Genomic DNA, 20,251 nt, shown 5'->3' with positions numbered 1-20,251 from the left:
CTCACAATTTTGGACTTTTCAGAGGCCGTCAAATCTCTCTTCTGACCCATTTTGCCAAAGGAAAGGAAGTTGCCTAATAATTAAGCACACCTTATATAGGGTGTTGATGCCATTACACCACACCCCTCCTCATTACAGAGATGCACATCACCTGATTTACTTAATTGGTAGTTGGCTCTCAAGCCTATACAGCTTGGAGTAGGACAACATGTATAAAAATTATCATGTGATCATCCAGCAAAAAACAAGCTCTCTTAGGGCTATATTGATAGAAAACTAAAAAGGTTATGGCTCTTGGAAGAAAAGGATGAAATATAGAGAATGAAAAATCACCAAGGTATGAAGGAGTTAAATACTACACCCTTTTGCACCATGTCAGATCCCTCCTCACTCTCTCATAGATCTCTTTTTCATTTTGATAAACTCTAACAGCATGATCTAACGTGCTCTGGCTGTTTTATTTATATCTTATCTTGATCTATCCATTTTTAATTGTAACTCCTAATTTAAACTTAAAGAAGTTGTCCACTACTTTTACGTACAGATCAGTAGGAGGTGGATGTGCAGTACGCAGCTGCAGCCACTAGCAGAAGACAGAGCAGCTCCGAAACTGAGAATTTCCAGCTGCCCGCCGGGACCGATAGCAGGTGGGCAGATTGGCAGGTGTGCAGGGTCTCAGACCCCGGCCGATCAGACATTGATGACCTATCCTAAGGTCATCAGTGTAAAAGTAGTGGAAAACCCCTTTAATTTAAACTTAAACTTTTAAAAAAGGGCTGGATGATTTCCTCAATATACACAACATTGTCAGTTATAAATGATTTAGTGACAAAATGTAGAACTGGTGAAGAAAGGTTGAACTAGATGGACCTAGGTCTTTTTTCAACCTATGTAACTATGTTAAATACATTTCCTTTTTATTCCGATCACGTGTAAAGTCTAGATCTTTGCTAGCGAATACAGATTTACATACCCTATGATAAAAGAAAAAATTGAAGAACTATGCAAAATCATAATTGTATCCTTAGTTCCGTGACATCTGATGAGATATCTACAGCTATTTCTTACAAATAAAAGTGGCAAAAGTAGACAAAGTGAAAACATACCATTGGTATGGCTTCTGTGAAATCCATTAAAAGATCCCCTGGTTCTAATGTGAAGGAGCTGCTCGCTTTTCTAGGACTCTGCAAAAAATGTTTTGAAAAATGATTTCCTTCCTAAGCAGTACAAAAAGTCTAGAAGTTCTTTCATGTTAATATATACAGTACATGCATTACATGTGTACATTACATAGAATAATATATATTTTATAGATTGCTACACGGTGAGTAAAGGTCTAAAATGGTAAAACATTTAACAATAACCAAGGGTAGAGTTTGTATATCGTACAAGCCTTTCTTTAAAGACATACTGTACATTGGGAGTATTTCCTGACGTACTCTGTGACAAGCTTTTCTAACCAACTGCTGTGACTTCCGAATGGGGTAGACAATGTTTACGAAGCCGGCGCAGATCTCCTGAGCGGCCAGTGCTGGAGTTGAAGGTTTACTGGAGTAATGTGTATGCCTCTTTGTATTATTTTTATTCATCAATATCGAAAAACAATTCTTTTACATTCGGTTAACCACTTTTTGCTAAGCATCTGATAAAAAGAAAGATATTGGAAATTCTTCTGTATAAGAATATTCAGTGAACTATGATTTTTTTTATACAGTTAAAAAATAAAAAAGTATACTAATGTATACCTGCTTGTCCCTTGTCAAAAAGACACTACTATAGCATCCATCGGGTATGTAGGGCCCCATGAATACGCTGTGAGCTTTCATGGAGAATATCTCAATGAAGTGTTACACCATGATGTAAACATAGCATTAATGCAAAAGAGTTCTGTACTGAGATTTATTTTTATGAGAAGAAACTAATTTTTACAACACAGACATATCGAAATTTGCAGAAAGAGGGGAGTTCAAAGGTAACGGTCACTACTGAAAGTGGATCTGTCGGTAAATTTCATAACATAAACTGCAAATAATATTACATAGATCTCTTACACAAGTAAATCTGGTGTACTTACTTTGAAAACCAATTTAGAATTGTTGTATAACATTTTTTTTAAAGTTTAAAAATGATGTCACTACCCTTACACAGCCGCTGTGTTTCCATAAATGCCTAAAGATAATAACACTAAAGAACGCCATGTACCTTTTCTGCTGTTTTTATGCATTTCTGCATTTCTACAAGCTGACAGTGAGCACAGCCCTTTTAATTTCCCCCAAAAAACATCTCACTTCTCTCCCAGTGTCAAACACATCCTCAGCATACTGTCCTGTTCATGACAGTTCCGGAATCAAGTCAATAATAAACTGAACAGAAGTGACACAAAGCACCAGAACACCAGCTCTGACAACAAAGATTATTTCCTTCCCACTTCTGACTCCAAATTATGTTCTACTGTAACTAGATTGATGTATAGGGTGACGGATGTATGACTGTATGTACCTAAATAAGGGAACAGAGAAGGGTGTGTGTGATATATATATATATATATATATATATATATATATATATATATATACATATATATATATATATATATATATATATATATATATATATATAAAGCTGAGTGTATGTATGTATGTGGGTATGTATGTGTGTGTGTGTGTGTGTGAGTGTGTATGTCCACTACAGGAATCCGCACCGTCGCATTTACAATCACGAAATTTTGCACAGACACTCCATGTAACTAAGGGAACTTCATAGACTATGTTTTGACAGGAAAATATAACCCTGCACTTTACAGTTACTCTCCAATAAACCTGCCTACATTAAAGTCAATGCAGCTGCGAGCTATTAGGTTATTAATACAAGCTGTAATTGGTTGCTATAGGAACAAAATAAATTGTTAGTATAAGAAGCTTATGTGTGAGGTAATAAGTGTGGGTGAGGAGACGGATAGTGAAAGACAGAAAGAGACAGACAGTCAAAGAGAAAGACAGAGGCAGACAGGGAAAGAGACAGACAGAGAGACAGACAGAGACAGACAGGGAAACAGACTGACAGAGAGACAGAGACAGACAATGAAAGAGACAGGCAGACAGGGAAAGAGACAGACAGAGAGACAGACAGAGACAGACAGGGAAAAAGACAGAGACAAAGAAAGAGACAGAGAAAAGTAAAGAGACAGGGAAAGAGACAGAGACAGACATGGAAAGAGAGACGTGGAAAGAGACAGATGTGGAAACAGACAGACGTGGAAACAGACATACGTGGAAAGGGACAGACGGGGAAAGAGGCAGATGGGGAAAGAGGCAGACGGGGAACAAGACAGACCTGGAATGAGACAGACGGGGAATGAGACAGATGGGGAATGAGAGATGGGGAAACAGACAGACAGGGAAACAGACAGATTGGGAAAGTGACAGATGGGGAAAAAGACAGACCTGGAATGAGACAGACCTGGAACGAGACAGACCTAGAATGAGACAGATGGGGAAAGAGACAGATGGGGAAAGAAACAGATCTGAAATGAGACAGACCTGGAATGAGATAGACATGGAGTGAGAGTGAATGAGACAGATGGGGAAAGAGACTGACAGACAGAGACAGACAGACAGAGATAGAGAGAGACAGACACAGAGATAGAGAGACAGAGAGACTAATACAGAGACAGACAGAGAGACTGATACAGAGACAGACAGAGAGACTTATACAGACAGACAGAGACTGGGAGAGAGACAGTTACTATCCTGGGCAACGTCCGGGTACTACAGCTAGTATATATAATGTGTGTGTGTATACATATATATATCTAGATATATATATATATATATATATATATATATATGCACATGCATACATATTACACAGGATATAGAGCAGTATGTCTACACATATAGACACATTGCTGTATACATGCAGATAAAAGGGAGAACACTGGTGGGAGAAATGTGCAGGGGGATGCAAGAGCTGTGTCTGCAGCTGTATACACAGAAGCAGAGAGTGAGCTTTGCTGAATAGAAGCCCACCTGCATGAAAGGTCACATGACTCCAGAGCCAGGAAGAATCTAATATGACATCATAGCCAGAGATCAAGGGACAAGAAGAACAGCTCAGATTACAGAGGCATTTGGGAAATCAAACTATTTACAAAAGAGCTTATGTAGGCCAGTTAGTTCACATGAGAGGGACAAAGTAGTGGACAGCCTCTTTAGGGCCCTTTTCCACTTGCGTACCGCTTCTGATGCGGAAGCATGGGCAGCGATATGCTAATGACCCTCTGCTGCGGGTGTCAGCCAAAGGTCATGCAATTGCGGAGAAGATGGAGGGAACACTTTCTCCCCATCTCCTCCGCTGCCTGTCTCTGCGTGCACCGCACTGTAGTCGCATAACATGCAAGTGTAGTGCGATGTTGGGGTGTGTGAGCTGAGACTCACTGCAAAATACAGCATGCTATGATTACACCGAGAGCACGATTCATGTGGAGAAATAACAGGAAAGAGGAAACTGCTTCATTGATTAACACTGGTGCGAGTGCAATCCGATTTTTTATCGGATTGCACTCGCACATGCGCATCGCAGGTGGAAAAGGGCCCTTAAGCTCAATATCCAGTCACCTAGCCTGACTGACAAACTCCTCAATATCAATCCTTCCTCCTGGTGCTGAAAACTCAAACTGTTTAGTACAATTTATAGCAGTCAGTCTTGAAAATCTGTTCTAGTTGATATTTTAATAACTTATACATTTTATATTATGAAATCTGATGACAGATTCACTTTTAGAAATTCTCAGAAGTATACAGTTCTGGAGTTGTAACTTGAAACAGTTACAGTCTTTTTTTCCCTTTCTGCATTCATCTACTGTGACTGTGGTCACTTTATACCAGTGCACAGTACCTTTTATTTTTTTGTATGACTCGCGATCATGATTGCTGATGTAACTTGATCTTAAAGAAAATAGATTTTTCTATCAATTTATAGTGTAATTCAAGTTATAAATACCTTTTGATAGATGGTAGATCTGAGTCTTTAGACTTGCTATATTGTGTTTTTACTTAGTGAAACTTGACCAAAAGTTGCACAAATCATAAAATCCAAGTTATTTTTGAGAAGATTGTTTTTTCAAAATGTTTCCAGTTCCTTAAAATGACTACCTATTTTTGCATAAAACAACTTCCAACAGCTTATTTTACATTTGTGACTTTGCCAGACCCACATCTATTTGAAAGAATATCATCACACAGCACTATTGACCTTCTCAATAGAGGACGCCTGGGAGTTTCCATTGGAAGCCAAGAGAAGAGCAGCTCTATGTTCTGCAGCTGATTCAGCAGCTACTGCAGCCAGGGCTGGAGGAAGATCATCTTCATCACTGTGGTTACTAAGAAAGCAAAGAAAATAATACTTACAATTACCATAATCTTCACTATTAATTACAATATGAGCATCATATATGCTATAAAGGGAATTATACTGTAAGCCTGTGTTCACTTAATGAGTTCGCGACAATTTTTTTTCAGATTTTCCAAAAACCCTTAAAGGCACTGCAATTGTATCATGTTTTGGGAAAATTGGGGTGAACAAACATGCCTGGAAGGCATTTTGTATACTTGGTCTGTATATACTGTATATTAAAAGCGTTGTCTGGTATTTGCTTAATCCTAAGGTCTTGCTCACACTGGTGTATAATGCAAATGAGTGCAATACGAGAAAAGTTCACAATGAACTCAGACCAATGTTAGTGAAAGTTTCTTGTTCTTGATGGTCCTGATGAAGGGGGCAGAGGCTCCAGAAACGCGTTGACCCATATGATTAATAAAGTGACATTAATCTGAACATCTGCTGGAGTGATCTCTTTGGCGCAGCAAGTGAACACCTTCCTCCTTTACTCTCTGTGAGTGAAAGTTTTTTGTGAGCTCTAATTGGACTGAGGAAGAAATTAAATTGTAGCATGCTGAAATTGGCAGCATGTCTTGGATCGTTAGCACCCATACATGTTTATGAGTGCATGTGAAACATTTTGCAGAGGGCAGTCTGATATACGCCATGACAAACAATGAAGAAGATGGAGAAATTAATCTCTCTTTCTTCTCCTCACCTGTGCTCTGATTCTTGCATGTGAGAGAATCAGATCACAGTATGTTGACATTGATCATGTTCTCAGCAGACCACGAGTTGAAAGTCATTTGCATATCACATCCGATGCTCTCGCATGAGAGAATCAACGGGTGCTATATGCTAGTGTGACTCTGAGAGTGTTAGTACTGTTAGGCTTTTGCTACTTCCATAATCTTTGCACTCATCATGTGACTACTCCATATTATATTTCAAAATAAGTCCATAACATTTCAAATGCTTTCAACTCCACTTCTCTTTGTGGGCTAAACTGAGAAAAGTGGAAGAGAAAGCACTTGGCAAATGATGCAGTGCAATATAAGGCAAAAAACATACACCACTTACTAAAATTTAAAAATAATATTGTATGCTAAAGGTTTAATAATGAGACACAGAAAGCATATTAAAAGCCTAAAATGCACAAAATAATTCACAAGGAGCACAGGAACCTTAAGGTCACATAAAAATGTTGAGTATTTGATGAGCTTTTTACCTCAGTATTTGTAAAGCTAGGTTCACATTTCTGTTGTTTATGATCAGTCACAATCCGCCGCTCTGATAAACAACACAATACGTTTGGTGGATTCCGTTCTTTCCCATAGACTTGTATGAGCGGCGGATTGCGACTGATGCCCTTGCATTGCATCCGCCGCCTGACTGATCAGTCGTGGAACGACTGACCGTCGAGCGGCGGGAACACGGCATGTAACATTTTTTGAGCAGAGGAATCCTTATGTTTTCACTGCGCATGCTCAAATCTTGTGTTTAATAATTCAAATGAATGTCTCTCTCTGTCTCTCGGTGGCAGAATGATCAGCAGATCACCCGGCTTCTGTGAGCAATCAGCTGATCTCCCGGCCGCCGGCTTTTAAGAGCGATCAGCTGATTGTTCACAATAGCCGGCTGATCAGCTGATCATTCACAGAAGCTGGCCGCTGGGTGATCAGCTGATCGCTCTCAAAAGCCGGCGGCTGGGAGATCCACTGATCGCTCTCAAAAGCCGGCGGCCGGGAGATCAGCTGATCGCTCTCAAAAGCCGGAGGCAGGCTATTGTGAACGATCAGCTGATCGTTCTCTCTCTTTCACTTTACAACGGAATCCGCTTTATCATGACAATGAATTTCAATTCTTGTCATCCATTGTACAACACAACAGTCACAAGCGTCAAACAACGCATGTGACTGATACAAAACAACGGAAATGTGAATGTAGCCTAAGCCAAAACCAGGAGAGGGTAAAAAATGCAGAATTGGTACAGGTATGTCCATTATACTTTTCCTCTGATTGTTTCACTCCTGATTTCGCCTTACAAATACTGAGGTAAAAACCTTACTAAATACTCAAAGGGATGCTCTGGGCTTTTTGTATTATTTGGGTTTGGGCCTAGGCTGACAGTTTGTAAAATGCTGCCTGTCAGCATTCTGCAAGGTTGCCTAGATACAAAAAATGGCGATGCTAGCAGCTCTTTCCTGATTCTGGAGAAGCTGCTCACAATCCGACTTTTGTTTTCCTCTCTGGAGTCTGGTCATAATGTCACAGCTGGACGTAATACCCAGCCCCCAACAGAACCGCCTCCTCCACTCTGTTTCCACCTTGCAAGTGCTGGAAACTATCCAGCACCTGCGCAGTGCATCTGTCTCCTGCTGCCCTCTCACTATGTAAGTGTGACGCCCTGGCGCCGCCAGGTGGTCACACATAGAATAGGCCCCCGCATAACACCTTCCCTCACAGGGTTACACCAATGCCAACAAAACCCTAGTCACCCCCCCCAGGGTAGGACAGGCACACCAGTGGGCAGGACCAGGCGGAAGGACAACGCCCACCTAGGGGTTTAGGGGAAAAGAGTCAGTTGAGTTTAAGTTGAAGTTTGAAGTGGAGAGGAGTAGGAATGAGAGAGGAGAAGGTCAAGTGCAAGTGAAGTCAGAGAGCAAAGGCGTCGGGGTTGGAGCCCCGGCGTTCTGGCTAGGTGGCAGACGGTGGTCAGTGTCTGACAGGAGATGGGATGATGGCTGCTGGAGATCCGAGGTGGACTGGGACAGGGTAGAAGCCCGCCGGTACCGTCACCGGAGAACTGACCCGGAAACTGTGCACAGAGGGGGTACCTGGACCCTAAAGCAGAGTACGGAACCACCAACTTTGTTAATCAACCAGTTGAAGACAGGATTACAGGTCCTGTCCCACCCAAAGTCCCAAAAGCAGCCCAGCAGCTCACTGAGAGGGATAGGGCATCCGCCAGGGCCCCTTTAGATCCCACGGGTCAGAGTCTGCGAGCAAGGCTCCCACCTGAAGTTCTGGGAGCGGACTCCCAAGTTCCATACCGAGAAATCCAAAAGAGAACTAAAATAGTGCAGAGGAAAGTGACACAGACCATCACCCCGGGTGAGGGACCAGAATACATCCGGCCGCTGATCTCCGGCCACTGGCACCTTGGTTTACCACGGACTTATGTGATTTCTTTAATAGTGAGTACACCAACATCCCCCGATCCGTCCGGGCGCGCCGGCCCCTCCAATCACCATCCTCAGCACATAGACACTTGGCCCCGGGGCATCCATCCCTACCCACGGAGGGTTAACAACAGCTAGCTGCCATCCCAACACCCCGGGTGCTCCCCAATAGCAGTGGTGGTACCCCATTTTACCACACACTGTGGGTGGCGTCATGGACTGTATACAATATCCCCACATACTATCATTCTCCTTTTTATTTCGAAGTGTGCGCAAGACTCCTGGGTCCGGAGACCCCTCGAGCCACACTGCAGATCCGGATCCGAGCAGCCCGGCTGCTGACGTTGAGGCAGTACATAAGTGAAACGCAGCACTGGTCTAAGGGGGTATGGGCAGGTATGGGAACACTGATTGGACTGAGCTGTCCAATGAGCTGATAGGAGAGACAAACTAAGTTTATTCACAGCAAGCGATGTAAATATACAGAGCCCTCTCTCCTATCAAGTGATTGGACATCTCAGTCCAATCAGCTGTGTCAGAGCTAATGTGCTGCCCCCACGCCCGCAGCAGCTGGGCTGCTCGGATCCGGACCCGCTGTATGGCTCGAGGGATCCTCCGGACTCGGGGGTCACGCGGACACGCTGAATGAAAAGGGGGACGTAGTTATACGGCCTTGGCCGTATTCGGTTTGTGACGCCACCCGCGGTGTGTGGTGAAGTGGAACACCACCGCATAGGGGCCCTGGCGATTGCCCTATCCCTCTCTGTGGGTGGTTGTCTGCTTTTGGGACTTTGGTTGGGACAGGACCTATAATCCTGTCCTCAATCGGTTGATTAGCTAGGCCGTTGGTTCCGGTCCTGGCTTCAGGGTCCGAGTACCCCGGTCGGGTCTCCGGTGTCAGTACCGACGGGCTCCAACCCTGTCCCGGTCCATCTCGGATCTGCCGAGCTGTCTTCCCATCTCCTGCTGACGGAGACCACCGTCTGCCACCTAGCCAAGGTACCAGGGCTCCCACCCTGGCACTTGTCAGTTTGGCACCTCCACTCACTTCAAACCTCAACTTAATCTCACTGTTTTCCCGCCCCGGGCTGTCTAGACCCCTAGGTGGGCGTTTCCTAACCGCCTGGTCCCACCCACTGGTGTGCCTGCCTTGCCCTGAGGGGGGTGACTAGGGTTTCAGGTCGGCTGTATGTGACCTACGTGAGGGAAGGTGTTATGCGGGGACCTATTGTGTGACTACCTGGTTTTGCCAGGGCGTCACACTAATATCCTGTATACTTGAATCTCCCTTCTTTTATAGCGTTTCTGTGATCATCTGTGAATGCACAAACTCTGTACAGGAGGGAGATGGAAGTGCAAGGTCAGCACCGGATCCCCTGTTTAGAATGTTAGCACTGACACAGGGAGGGAGAGATCCATTCACCACTCTATATGGGCACATGGGCTCCAGCAGCTGCAGCATGAGTCCTCCTTCCCCTGTGCTGTACACTCTGACAGATCTCCTCCATGCCTGCACCAGAGGGGGAAGGGGTGCCTGCCCTGCTCTGTGCAAGAATATAGAAGAAAAAAAAGACCTCCACATAGGTGAGTATAATGTTATATATTATATCATAGACAGGCATTTCTTTGTATGTTATGCATGGAGTGGAGTGTAATATTAGAAAATCCCACCTCTGACATAACACACACTAGACACATTTAAACTTAATATATTACACCCCATACATATATATATGTATCTATATATATATATATATATATATATATATATATATATATATATATATATATATGGTACAGACAAAAAGTTCGGACACACCTTCTCATTCAAAGAGTTTTCTGAAATATATCTTATATTCTTGGTTCTTCAAAGTACCCACCTTTTGCTTTGATTACTGCTTTGCACACTCTTGTCATTCACTTGATGAGCTTCAAGAGGTAGTCACCGGAAATGGTCTTCCAACAGTCTTGAAAGAGTATCCAGAGATGCTTACCACTTGTTGGCCCTTTTGCCTTCACTCTGCGGTCCAGCTCACCCCAGAGCATCTCGATTGGGTTCAGGTCTGGTGACTGTGGAGGCCAGGTCATCTGGCGTAGCACCCCATCACTCTCCTTCTTAGTCAAATAGCCCTTACACAGCCAGAAGGTGTGTTTGGGGTCATTGTTCTGTTGAAAAATAAATGATGGTCCAACTAAATGCAAACTGGATGGAATAGCATGCCGCTGCAAGATGCTGTGGTAGCCATGCTGGTTCAGTATGCCTTCAATTTTGAATAAATCCCCAACAGTGTCACCAGCAAAGCACCCCCACACCATCCCATGCTTCACACTGGGAACCAGGCATGTAGAGTCCATCCGTTCACCTTTTCTGCGTTGCACCAAGACACGGTGGTTGGATCCAAAGATCTCAAATTTTGATTCACCGGACCAAAGCACAGATTTCCACTGGTCTAATGTCCATTTCTTGTGTTCTTTAGCCCAAATAAGTCTCTTCTGCTTGTTTCCTGTCCTTAGCAGTGGTTTCCTAGCAGCTATTTTACCATGAAGGTCTGCTGCACAAAGTCTCCTCTTAACAGTTGTTCTAGAGATGTGTCTTCTGCTAGAACTCTGTGTGGCATTGACCTGGTCTCTAATCTGAGCTGCTGTTAACCTGCGATTTCTGAGGCTGGTGACTCGGATAAACTTTTCCTCCGCAGCACAGGTGCGGAGGTGACTCTTGGTCTTGGTTTCCTGGGGTGGTCCTCATGTGAGCCAGTTTCTTTGTAGCGTTTGATGGTTTTTGCCACTGCACTTGGGGACACTTTCAAAGTTTTCCCAATTTTTCGGACTGACTGACCTTCATTTCTTAAAGTAATGATGGCCACTCATTTTTCTTTACTTAGCTGCTTTTTTCTTGCCATAATACAAATTCTAACAGTCTATTCAGTAGGACTATCAGCTGTGTATCCACCAGACTTCTGCACATCACAACTGATGGTCCCTACCCCATTTATAAGGCACGAAATCCCACTTATTAAACCTGACAGCGCACACCTATGAAGTGAAAACTATTTCCGGTGACTACCTCTTGAAGCTCATCAAGAGAATGCCAAGAATGTGCAAAGCATTAATCAAAGCAAAAGGTGGCTACTTTGAAGAACATAGAATATAAGATATATTTTCAGTTGTTTCACAATTTTTTGTTAAGTATGTCATTCCATATGTGTTAATTCATAGTTTTGATGCCTTCAATGTGAATCTACAATTTTCAGAGTCGTGAAAATAAAAAAAAACTCTTTGAGGCCTGCGACACACATCCGTGCCGCCGGTACGTATTTTTCAGTTTTTTCACGTACCGGCGGCACGGCATTATTGTTTGGACACACGCAAGTATTTTGGAATGGAACGTGTTCCGTACTTACCTGCGTCCGTGATTTTTTTCATGCTGACATGTCCCCGTATTCTCCGGCAGCACGGGTGTCACACGGCCCGCACCCGTACCACACGGATGTAGTGTGGATGCGGTTCCGTGTGACACACACCGGAGAACACGTGTCATTTATTCAAAAATAAAAAAACACATACCTCCTTATTACCTGCAGAATCTTCAGCTGCTAAATGTTCCTGCCGGCCGCCACTCATTATGAGCGTGTTAAGGAGGTGGGCGTGCTGTCACGGGTGCTAATCTCCGCCCTTCCGCTCGGCCGGAAGCAGCGTCAGCGGGGAGTGGGCGGGGCTGGAGCCGAAGATCAGAACCATGGACAGCAGCGCGGACCACGTGAGTATGCAAATTACCGGTTCTCCATGTGCTATCGCGGATAGCACACGGAGAACACACGTGGCCCGCACATACCCGAGACACGTACTTAGCACACGCAACACGCAGGTTAAATATGTGTCTCGCGGCATGTGCGTGATTTTCACGTGAGTGTGTTGGAGGCCTGAATGAGAAGGTGTGTCCAAACATTTGGTCTGTATTATACATACAGATATGTATGTAATATAGACTGTGTGTATATATAGTGGCACGGTGGCTCAGTGGTTAGCACTGCAGTCTTGCAGTGCTGGGGTCCTGGGTTCAAATCCCACCAAGGACAACATCCGCAAGGAATTTGTATGTTCTCCCCGTGTATGTGCGGGTTTCCTCTGGGTTCTCCGGTTTCCTCCCACACTCAAAAAACATACTGATAGGGAATTTAGATTGTGAGACACAATGGGGACAGTGTGTCCACTGTATGTAAAGCGCTGTGGAATCAATAGCACTATATAAATGAATGAATTTTACTATATATGTGTATATGTATGTATTTCTCTGTATGTGTATATGACACGCTGTGCCCAGGGGGTATTCGGAACCGGGCCGGACTAGTCCGCGGATGTCAGCGGTGGCGTGGTCCGGCTCCGTGACCCTGGCGGTGTCTTTTAAATAATAAAGGGTATGAAGATGGGAGTTCTATTTATAATAGAATAAAGTTTGTGATGCCACCTGTGGTTTTGCAGCTATGTGGGCCGCCGCTGCACTGCGTGTTCCCCGGGGCAGGTGATGATGGCGCAGCTGAGGTAATCTTGCTCCCCACAGGTGGAGCGAGACCCCGGGGCGACCGTTGGTAATATGAAAAGTTTATGATGGTAGGTTGTGACGCAGGAGGAATGGAGACGACACCAGGGCTTTGCAACAACAGTGTTTTACTTACTGTACGGGATCAAGCTTGACAGCCATTTTAGTCCATCCACAGTATGCTGGGATCCCCAGTGATAGGCAACCATCGATCCCGAGTAAGGCCGAGGCCAGTACCGGTACACCTTTTGTTTGCCTTTCCTGGCCGTCTCTCTGCGCTGACTTTCTCCCTCCTCTACTGCGCCTCCACACAAAGTGCCCTGAGCCAGGGGCCGCGGACCTTCAAAGGGACTTCTGCCCACCTGGCTCCCTCCGGGGACCTTCAAAGGGATTTCTTCCTGCCTGGCTCCCTGGTCCAATGTGGCCCCCTTCCAGCGGATTCGTATGCGGCTTATGGCCCGAAGGTGCATACAGCTACCCTGGCCTCTGGTGTTACTAGGAAGTCCTGAAGTTTGTTCTTAGCCTAGGGTCCGGAACCCCGTTTGCGACCAATCCCTCCATCTTGAGCTGTTGCCTGTGAAACGCGACTATAGGGGTGTCTGACACACTTCCCCTAAGTTACTGGGATTCTTTCTTCCATCTCCTCAGAGTTGAACAGGACCCCTAAGGTTCTCACCCCTAGTCGGTCTCCTGACTGACTGACTCTCCTAACCACCAATTTTCAAACTTAACTCTGTCCACTCACCTCAGACACCTCAGCCACTAAGCTCCCCCCTAATCTGGTATCAGACCAGTGCATGGGGCTTAAGTGCCATAACCAGGCACTTAATGGGACCAACCCCGGTCCTGATCTAATGCGTGAGGTAACAATTGAGTGTCTGTGGGTTTCTGGTACTGGAACTGGCAGATGGCCTCTTTCTTATCCAGGATGGGGCACCACACCTCTGGCTGAGATGCAGTACCTCTATGGCGATGGCAGCCTCAGGGGCGCCACATATATATATATATATATATATATATATATATATATATATATATATATATGTACAGTTAGGTCCATATATATTTGGACAGAGACAATATTTTTCACATTTGTGTTCTGCACATTGTAACTTTGTGTCTGGTGGAGGGTGGAGGACATAATGAAGTAATGGTAGTGAGCCTCCTCTCATTTTGCAGAAAGAGGTTGTCACTTCTGCTCTATGTTTAAACCATGAGAAGGAGGTCGCGGAGGTACAGGGGGACGCTTGTCCTATAGGTAAACTGTTATTTTGAACTTAAAATTTAGGAAATTATGTGAGCATTATGATTCAGTTTTGGTGTGACATCTTGGTAGTAATACTGCCACAGAGCTACCCTCTCATTGTTTTTAGTGAACAAAGTTGCATCAAGAGTTCAGTATTATAGCGGGCTTTACACGCTACGATTTCGCTACAGCGATCTCGTTGGGGTCACAGATTTTGTGACGCACATCCGGTCACTGTAGCGATCTCGTTGCGTGTGACTCCTAGGAGCGATTTTGGATCGTTGCAAAAACGTCCAAAATCGCTCCTTATTGACATGGGGGTCCATTCTCAATTATCGCTGCTATCACGTGGGCGAAGTTGTTCCTCGTTCCTGCGGCAGCACACATCGCTACGTGTGACGCCGCAGGAACGAGGAACCTCTCCTTACCTGCCACACACCAGCAATGAGGAAGGAAGAAGGTGGGTGGGATGTTCGTCCTGCTCATCTCCGCCCCTCCGCTTTGATTGGGCGGCCGCTTAGTGACGTTGCTGTGACGAGCTTAGAAAGGAGGCGGTTCGCCGGTCACAGCGACGTCGCCGAGCTGGTAAGTATGTGTGACGCTGCCGTAGCAATAATGTTCGCTACGGCAGCGATCTTCACATATCGCCAAAATGATAGGGGCGGGTGCTATCACGCTCGCCATCGCTAGCATCGGCTAGCGATGTCGCAGCGTGTAAAGCCACCCTATGTCTCATCTTGCAATAATTGTGTTCATTTGAAAACCCCTCATAGTCATCAATCTGGGGTTCTACAACCTTAGGTCATTACTCATAGACTGTGGACTCCCCTGTTGGTGAAGTTTATCACTGATCTGCCCATATGCACTGGTATAACAGTAATATTGGTAGTTATATTGTCCTTTTACTCCCTTTTGGCAACATTGTTTCATACACTAAAGGGTGCTTTACACGCTGCGATATCGCTAAGGAGATATCATTGGGGTCACGGTGGTTGTGACGCACATCCGGCCTCGTTAGCGAGATCGCAGCTTGTGACTTCTCTGAGCGACCATAAACGATAGCAAAAGAGGGAAAAATCGGTGGTCATGGAGAGGTCATTCTAATACAAAATATCGTTTTCTACTCAGTAGCGATGTGGTTCGTCGCTTCTGCGGCACCACACATCGCTGTGTGTGACACCGCAGCAGCAACAACCATCACCTTACCTCTGTCCACAGGTAAAGGAGGAAGGAAGGAGGTGGGCGGCATGTTCCGGCCGCTCATCTCCTCCCCTCCTTTTCTATTGGGCGGCGGTTCAGTGTCGCTGCTGTGACATCGCTGTGACGCTGAACAAACCGCCCCCTTAGAAAGGAGGCGGTTCGCCGGTCACCACGATGTTGCAGAGCAGGTATGTGCGTTTGACGCTGCCATAGCGATAATGTTCTCTACGGCAGCGATCACCACATATCGGCCGTATGATGGGGCGGGTACTATCGCGCTCAACATCGCTAGCAAATGCTAGCTATGTCACAGCGTGTAAAGTACCCCTAACTCCTTTGTATTTTTCTTACCTTTACGAACACAGTCTAATTCATTCATTTGTCCAATCTCTTTTTTTTATTTTCTCTCTTGTCCTCCCCCCACATTGGCATTCACTAACACAGCATCCCACAAGCACATTTATTGGCATGTTCGTCGTCATGGCTAACACTACATTTTAAGAGCGCACTTGATACTGTGAACATAGATAATGTAATGTAGATTATCTACCTGTTAATCAACTACTACTATGGATTTGAGTCCCATTTTTAATTTCTCCCATTTGTTTCATTTTTTTCATCTTCTTTTTTCCCTTTCCCCTTTTTTTATTTTTTAGTTTTCTTTTGTTAATAAAAATCATAATTGTTTTACTTATATTTTATACTTATGGTGAACAGTTCTTGAATGCATTTTTTGAACTTTTATGTAACAGATCATGTGCTTTTTTTGGTGCCATTTTTGAACTGTCTGCAATCTTTTTAAACTGTGTAGCTGCTACCATTTTGTAACTCACTGGCTGTCCCGAGGAAGGAGTGAGAATCACTCTGAAATGTGTAAAAACGAAACCACCTTTCATGTTATCCTGCAAGCTTTTGGCTAACTGAATTTTTACCCAGCAGCGGAGGTTTTGAAACCAGACTGTACTCCAGTTCTTATGCATTATTCTAGACTTTTGGCTCATGGTATCTGCAGAGACTTGGTTTCAGGCTCTTATCAAGGCTGTTTGAGTCACAACCATACAAGATGAAATACTTCTCTTTTTGAATCCTTTGCATTTTCAAATATAATACTGTCACGGCAAGACATTAGTACCCCGTGATCGCATCACGGGGCTGCCATGATGGTAGAGAACAGTATGATCCCCACTAGAGAGCATTGAATTGTGCCGTCAGAGTTGACAGCATGATCGAATGGGCTAACAGGGGCGGGTGGATTTCCGATACACGCATGCCTGTTAGCTGCTCATCTGCTGGTCAGATCAGTAAACATGTGTGGAAACTAATGCGTGCTGTCTGCATGAACATTTTTTAAAGGGAGGGAGGCGTCCTAGGTTATAAAGGAGTTAAATCCACCATTGGTAGTGATGAGGGCTGCATGTCGCTTACTGCAGCCTTTAAAAGAGAAAATTCTTTGTCTTCCATGACTGAAATTTTTGTGATATTTCAGCTTATTCCTTATTTTAAGTTTAATACATTTTTGAGGGGTAATCTACCAGGGTGACTTTACAAGTTGAACCCTTCACAGGATTCCGCCCCTGTGCATGAATAGGCAGAAAGGTAACAAAATGTTAAAATATTTGTTGGCCTTCTATGACTCCCAGTTTTCTTTACGTTTCTGCTTCAGAAGTGTAATTTATTGCCACTAATCATTAGGATGGAGAGGATGATGACCTGTGGAATAGGACCCAGATTCTGTTTCCTGTGGTTGGGACACTGTGTTACCAAAGGAAATGTAAAGTACGATCTAATGTTGATAGGTCACATAGACAGCATCAATGCCAATAAATAAACAGTCCACAAAGGAAGGTGCCAATGCAATGCCTATTAGGCTATAAAACAAGTTATTGGTTAGAGTAATAGATAAAAGGCAATCTCACTCCACTTTGGATAATATCCTAGTGTCCTAGAAGCCAGTAGACCGTCACAGTATGTGGTTGAAAGGATTTTGTGAATAGTATTGCTTAATGACAATATCCAAGTTGAGAAATGCTCCTGCTGGCAGTACTTGTTCAGCTAATTCAGCTTGGTCCATACTCTGATCTGTAGTAACACAGTGACGTTACTTGAAACAATGTCTCAGAACTGTTGTTTAGCTGAACAAGTACTGCTGGCCATTGCACTTGTGAAGCCCCGCAGGTGTTGTGTCGGTGTCGGTGCATTACCTTCAGGGACTCCACGTTGCTGGATCTCCGTCACTGGTAGGAAATCTTCTTGTTTGATCGTGACGCCACTCTCAGTATTGCGGCCAGTAGGGACCGCCACTGCAGGTTGAGGGTCGCCTGGGGCTGATGGTGTGTGCAGTTAGATGTAGTAGCCTCCTGAGAGTGAGGCAAGCCCCAGGGCCCTGTGTAGGTTTGTAGTACCACAAGTCGCAGAATGACCACACAGGCAGGATGTCTTTCAGGGTTTTTACTCACTTCAGGTGGCAGGGTGAGTAACCCGGGCGTAGCTGAGATGAACCAGGTGGGAACCAGGTATCCTTCAGGCTGACTTTATGAGGGTGACTACTGACTCGCCTTCCTTAGCCCTTGGTGGTTTGGGGTGACCCCGACTTTGAGTCCCTATGGGGGTCACCCAGGGAAGATGCTGCAGCCTCTCTCCCCTTCGTTCGCCGTATGCTTGTTCCCCGGACCAGGCCACTCCAGCCTCTTGCCTCCTATGACCTATGGGCCCTCACTGCGGTTACGTGGCTGCGGCTTTTGTAGTGTTGTGGTGTGGGCTTTAAGAGCCCCACACCGGCAGGTTTAGCAGAAGAAAGCTGGATCTATCTTCGCTTCGGGATCTGCCGCCCGGTTGGGCCTGGTGCTCTCTAGCAGTCTCCTTACTTCCCACTCCGTGCACTCTCTAGCTGAAGCTGGCTTTCAGGCAGCACTCCTAGTTGACCGTTCTCCCCCGTCTGTAGCCACTGCGCGGGCGCTGTTAGACAGCAACAGCCCCACAGGTCTGCTCCTCACTGAGCCCTATGGAGTTCTGCTCTAACTGACTCACTTCTGGGACCTTCACTGCCGCTGCTGTCTGAGCTTCACTTTCCTGCTGCTCACTCCTCCACACTCTGCTGCAGACTCCCGACTGTTTGCTCCTCCTTCTCTTTTCCCTTTGTGCCTGCCTACGCCACCTAGCAACCAGACTCTCCACCACACCCCCTGAGAGGAGATGGAGGCTTTTGGCCCCCTCCACTATTCCAGTGAAGGTCAAGGCTTTGCCCCCTCCTGGGATCCCCAGGGGTCCTCTCATGGGTACATGTGTGAGACCTGATCACTATGCGCCTGTGTTCCACACCCCAGTCAGCCTTCTGGATTACCTGTATTGTACTGTCCCCAGCATGGGTGCAGTACTCAGTGGTGCCTGACCAGGTCAGGGGCGCCACATTCCCCCTTAGTTATCACCAGCACGTCCTCGGGCTGCAAGACAACATTTTAAAATGCATAAAACATTAAAACATGTAAAACATTTTTAAAACCACCATGTATCAGACATCACCACCCTCCACCCACAAGTCCGTTAACCCACCCAAAACCCTCTCAGGAGGCAGGTCACCGGTCCTGTTGGTAACCAGGTCTGGGCCATCCGTTTCCCCAGACCTTTCCTCCAATCTTCCTCTCCCGTTGGCCGCGGCTTCAGCCACTTCTGGCAGGATGTAGAGGCGGCTTTCATGGGCTGGTGGTTTCAGGGTATACCTGGCCTGGTGGATCCGCGCCGTCAGCCTCTTCCGGCAGGATTCAGAGGCGGCCTCCACAGTTGGTGCTGACCAGGTACCCTCTTTGTGGTGGTGAGCCAAGGCCCCATAAACAGGCGTGCTCTCTGGTCGCAGGTGAGCCAAGGCCCTTTTCTACGGACGGGCCCCCCTGGTTGCAGACGAGCCAAGCCCCTAAACAGGCTGGCCCTGGTGGTGGTGCCACTGGTGTAACTTTTTACACTGCGAGAGTTTGTGGCTATAGCAAGTTCATAGCCTTAAAGTTTATTTCTCACAATAGTTTTTGTGGGCGCATTTCTTAAACGTTGCAAACAAAACTTTTCAAAACTTCAACTGGTAACTTGCTGTATTTCTTTACTCCTCTTGTTCACCAGGGCGTGGGCACGTTGGGCACTGGCACCTGTGACTTTCTTGCTCTCCTTCATCGTCCGTGGTTGTCTCATCTGTAGGATCTTTGTCTGTGGTTGTTGCATCTGTAGGATCTTTATCTTTCCTTTCTTGGTCTTCGTCTGCTTCTTTTTCTGCATCTGTTTCTGTATCTCTGTCTTTTCTTTCTTGTCTTTCTTGTCTTTCTTGTCTTTCTTGTCTGGGACATGGTGCTACGTCTAAGGCATAGTAGCCCCTTTCTCATTGATGCAAGGTGAACTGTACTAAGTCCCCAATTTTCAAATTTCTGCCTGAATGTCCTCTGGGCAGGTGGGCTTGAACATCCCTTCGATTTACAAATATGCCCTCTTTTATTCCTTTTACTACAATGAAGCCGTATCCGCTTTTCAAGTTGAAGTCCTCTACTATCCCTCTGTAAAGGGGTCCTCTAGCCTGGGCTTGGGACCTTCTTAGGAACCTTTTCTCCTGCAGGTCTCTGGCTGTGACCTCTCTCTGCTCTGGAGACTGTGGTGTTGGAGGATACTTTGCTCTGCTGCGCCGTGTCTTGCGGGCTGGGTTCATGCCTGCGGGCTCCCAGGTAAGGTCTT

General features: G+C 45.5%; 1 protein-coding gene across 1 annotated transcript in view; it reads right to left on the bottom strand.

Moving 5' to 3' along the window:
* The window catches only part of LOC142243911 (band 4.1-like protein 4B), a 321,122-nt gene that overhangs the window by 147,153 nt on the left and 153,718 nt on the right, over nucleotides 1-20,251 (bottom strand). The window contains exons 5-6 of the mRNA XM_075316107.1: nucleotides 5,254-5,380; nucleotides 1,107-1,184 (exon numbers count right to left, since the gene is read on the bottom strand). Of these exons, the coding sequence (XP_075172222.1) occupies nucleotides 1,107-1,184; nucleotides 5,254-5,380 (205 nt within the window). The remainder of the gene's footprint in view (nucleotides 1-1,106; nucleotides 1,185-5,253; nucleotides 5,381-20,251) is intronic.

This window comes from Anomaloglossus baeobatrachus, chromosome 6 (assembly GCF_048569485.1).
Source record: "Anomaloglossus baeobatrachus isolate aAnoBae1 chromosome 6, aAnoBae1.hap1, whole genome shotgun sequence".
In the NCBI taxonomy this organism is placed as follows: domain Eukaryota; kingdom Metazoa; phylum Chordata; class Amphibia; order Anura; family Aromobatidae; genus Anomaloglossus; species Anomaloglossus baeobatrachus.
This window is presented reverse-complemented; position numbering and strand designations above follow the sequence as displayed.